Source organism: Acanthisitta chloris, unplaced genomic scaffold, assembly GCF_000695815.1.
Source record: "Acanthisitta chloris isolate BGI_N310 unplaced genomic scaffold, ASM69581v1 scaffold6418, whole genome shotgun sequence".
Lineage (NCBI taxonomy): Eukaryota > Metazoa > Chordata > Aves > Passeriformes > Acanthisittidae > Acanthisitta > Acanthisitta chloris.
In genome coordinates, this window is record NW_008685272.1 from 25483 (window position 1) to 29338 (window position 3856).

At 48.2% G+C, this 3856-nt stretch overlaps 1 protein-coding gene across 1 annotated transcript; it reads left to right on the plus strand.

Annotated features, from left to right (window-relative positions):
- Positions 1–2983: 2983 nt before the first annotated feature.
- On the plus strand, positions 2984–3340 carry LOC103806960 (feather keratin 4-like). Its single transcript, XM_009079674.1, has one exon. It carries the CDS (start codon positions 2984–2986, stop codon positions 3338–3340), a length of 357 nt encoding a protein of 118 aa, XP_009077922.1.
- The last annotated feature ends 516 nt before the right edge of the window (positions 3341–3856 follow it).

Here is a 3856-nt window from a genome sequence, read left to right on the forward strand (position 1 = left end):
TTCTTCCTCAACCTTTTGGAAAGAGTTTCACTTCCTGCAGCATTTTGCTGATTTTACCATTATGACAAAAAGTGTTGGGAAATGACCTTATTTCTGCAATTGCTCTACAGGGTTGTTGGTTTTTAAGCTCCTCAGTGTCACAGGGAGTGAAATGAGCTGATTTTCTGCTCTAAATCCTTGCTGGGATTGAGCTGAGGCACTATAGGGGTTATAGTTGGAATAAAGATGGGGATTTACCCCATCTGCATTGTTTCTCATCCTGGTTGCACACCTCAGGTCTGGTTTGGGAACTTCTGCAGGTCTTCTGTACTTTCTTTTACCTCTGAACAGAAACCCACAACTAAATGTTCTCTCCTGTGTCCCTCTGAAGCCTCTTGTGACTGTAACCCTGAACATGGAATCATGAAATGGTTTGAGTTGGAAAAGACCTTAAAGCTCATCTAGTTCCACCCCCTGCCATGGGCAGGGACACTGCCAGGGTTGGGACAGCCACAGCTTCTCTGGACAACCTGTGCCAGTGCCTCAGCACCTCCAGGGAACAATTGCTTCTCTATATCCAACCTAAAGGTCCACATCCTTCTTACTTGGGGACACTAGGCCTGGATGGAGCATTCCAGGTGGGATCTCACCAGGGCAGAGTAGAGGGGGAGAGTCAAACATGATGTGTCAAAAGAAGCAGTTTGGGTTTCAGTAGGATCAATACTAGTGTGTATCCCTTTGCCCTCTGAGGGTGGTAGGAAGGGGGATGCATTTCCAAGAATTAGGTGATTCACCTGTAGGTATCTGGAGGGATGTGACACCACTGTCATCTCCTTCTTCCAGACAAAGTGAAACCAGGTGTGGTTTGGGCAGGAGGAGCAGCTTGTGTGGGTTGTGTCCCCACAACATCATCTTCCCTCTGATTCTAATCCTGTTTCTTGTTAATGGGACTCCTTTCCTGTTCTCAACTTCAAAGGCTTTGGGAGGAAACAGCATGCAGGGAAATCCCGTGGTGTTCCTGGCACAGAGATTTCCTCAGCCTTCCTGCCTGGATCTCCAGAGAAGGGGAGGGATTTTTAAGGGGAAAAACTCATCTTTTGAGGCTAAAAAAACCTTTAGGAATAATGTCAGTCGGGGTACAGAAAATGGAGAGACACAGTGGGAAATAGTTTCCTCAGTGAATAACTGAAGAGGTGCAGAGGAAGCAACTGGATCTGAGGCCAAAATCTGCTGAAGCATCAGTCAAACTTCTGCATCAGCAGAAACTGCACTTCATGTTCCAGCCCCAGGTTTTCCTAGGGTGATACATGGCTTCACTGCCTGACCTCTTTCACCCCAAACCATGGAGTGTTCATCACTCAGGAGCCCTGAGGTCTTCAGCAAGGAACCTGTGGAATCCCTGGCAATGAAAGGTGCACATGAGTTTCCACTGTTCAAGGCTCCCTCTCACAGATATTGTTTAAATCTTAAAGTGGGACATGTGTTTGCGTTCATTTCTTGCCCAGGAGGATGGGAACAAACATTTCTCATTTGCAGACTCAGTAGGAATTTGCCTATGGAGCCTAATGTGCCTCATATCAGAGTCATGGAAATTAAGATGTGTTGGTATCATTGCACAACTTTTCTGGAGCATAAGTTGGAAAAAGTGGGGTAGTATCTCAGGTATGTCAGCATGTTGTGTTTATGGATAAACTGGTGAGCAATCTTTGTCCCATGAGGCAATCAGAGCAGTAGGAAAAAGCACTAGGAGAAAAAAGCCATTCCTGTGCCTGAGTAATGCCACACACCTGAGAGTAATCATTCTGCTGAGCAAAACGATGACTTTATCTGGGGCAGTGATAGGTGGAGTGGATTTTTGTTTGATAAAGCATCACATGTGAATGTTTTGGTTCCTCCTGGTTGCCTAAGAAAGGGTATAAAAGCTCTCACCATCCTGGGCTGCTCTAACCCATTCTCCTGGCTGACTCTGTGCTGTGAAGGGTAAGTCTGTGGGGATTCCAACATTGCTGCAGCTGTGCAGGATCTGAACTGAGCTTTGGATCCAAAATAGTGTGGTTAGCAGGGCCAGGGAAGTGATTGTCCCTCTGTCCTGGGCACTGCTGAGGCACCTCCAGTGATGTGTCCAGTTCTGAGACCTCACCAAGAGAGATACTGAGGGGCTGGAGGTGTCCAGAGATGGGAATGGAGCTGGGGAAGGAGCTGGAGCATGAGGAGAAGGGGCTGGAGAACTCCTGAGGGAGCTGGGGGGGCTCAGCCTGGAGAAAAGGAGGCTCAGGGGGAACTTCTGCTCTCTCCAACTCCCTGCCAGGAGGTACAGCCATGTGAGATCAGGCTCTGCTCCCAGGGAACAAGGGACAGGACAAGAAACAACTCCAAGCTGTGCCAGGAGAGGCTCAGGCTGGACATCAGGAGGGCACACAGGGCAGCCCTGGTGCTAGCTGAGGTGTTGGAAAGCTTGAGGAATAACACAGTCATTAACCACTAGGCTTGTCTGAGTCTGAAGTCTCCTGTTACCTCAGCAAATGCCTCTGGGCGATGCATTCTCTGCTCAGCCCCAGTTACCTCTTCCTGAGAGCTGGAATAACAATGCCTTGCCTCATACAGCTGTGCTGATTACTGGTGGTGCAGAATCAGCTCAGGAGGTTACTAAATAAATGTGAGCCACTGTTTCTGTGCTCTTCTACAGCTATTTAGAAAAGATTCCAAAGGGAATGGTGGGAAGGAGAAGTGGTCAAGGATAGAGGGAGAATTGAGTCCAAATACACAGGTTTTTTGGTTGTTAATGATGGGTTTATGTATCCAATTGGCTCCAGGAGACCAAAACAGAGCCTTCAAGGGGGAGAAGGGCATGAGGAGATGGCAAAGGGCCAATGCTGCTGAGACAAACCTCCAGCCTCCTGATCTCTTTGCTGTCTCTCATTCTTTCTCTTCCAAGTGCAACCTCCAGTATGTTGTTATCTGAGCTCTGTGCTGTGTGTTCCAGGTTTCTCTGCACTCCTACATGATGTCTTCCTACAGACAGATGCTCAGCTCCCGCTGCCTCGCGCCCTGCGAAGTCACCTGCCCCCAGCCAGTGGCAAACGCCTGGAACCAGCCCTGTGTCACCTCCTGTGGGGATTCCAGAGCTGTGATCTACCCACCCCCTGTGGTCATGACCTTCCCAGGCCCCATCCTCAGCTCCTGCCCTCAGGAGAGCATCGTGGGCAGCTCAGCACCATCCAGCACTGGGAGCTCATTTGGCTCCGTGAGCTCTCTGGGGCAGTGTGGGCCCTACAGCTCTAGGAGCTTCTACAATTATGGGAGGTCATATTCTTCCTATGGATCTGGTGGTTATGGGTTTGGGAGCTGCAGACCATGTTAAATCTGCAAGGAACAAGGAGCAAAGAGGAATGACCCAGCACAGAGGGAGATGTGGCTCTACAAACTCTGTTCCTGTCACCACTTACACACCTACATGTCAGCCTCAAGCTAATGTTTAGTTTTCTGACTCTTCTTTCCAGTGGCTCCTGATAATAAGGACTCAAATTCATCATATCAATGATCTTTGGCTGGTTGAAAGTGGAACAAGATTGTGTAACTCTTCCTAGGCTGAGAAAAGCAGGAGTAATGCATATGGAATGCTTAGCTCTGGAGCAATTCTTTGCTTGCAACCTTTAATGAGACCCTGGCAATATTTTACCTGTGTTTTTCATTCCCAGTAAGATCTTCTGCTTCTTCCTTTCCCATTAAACTATTGTGCATCAAAATCCAGAGATTTCTTGTGGGGTTTTTTTTCCACCCATCATTTTGGGGTTGTTTTTTTACCATTCTGGTAGTGAAACATGACAGTATTTGCTTTCTTTCCACACCTGAGCCTGGAAGGTGAGCAGATCCTTTC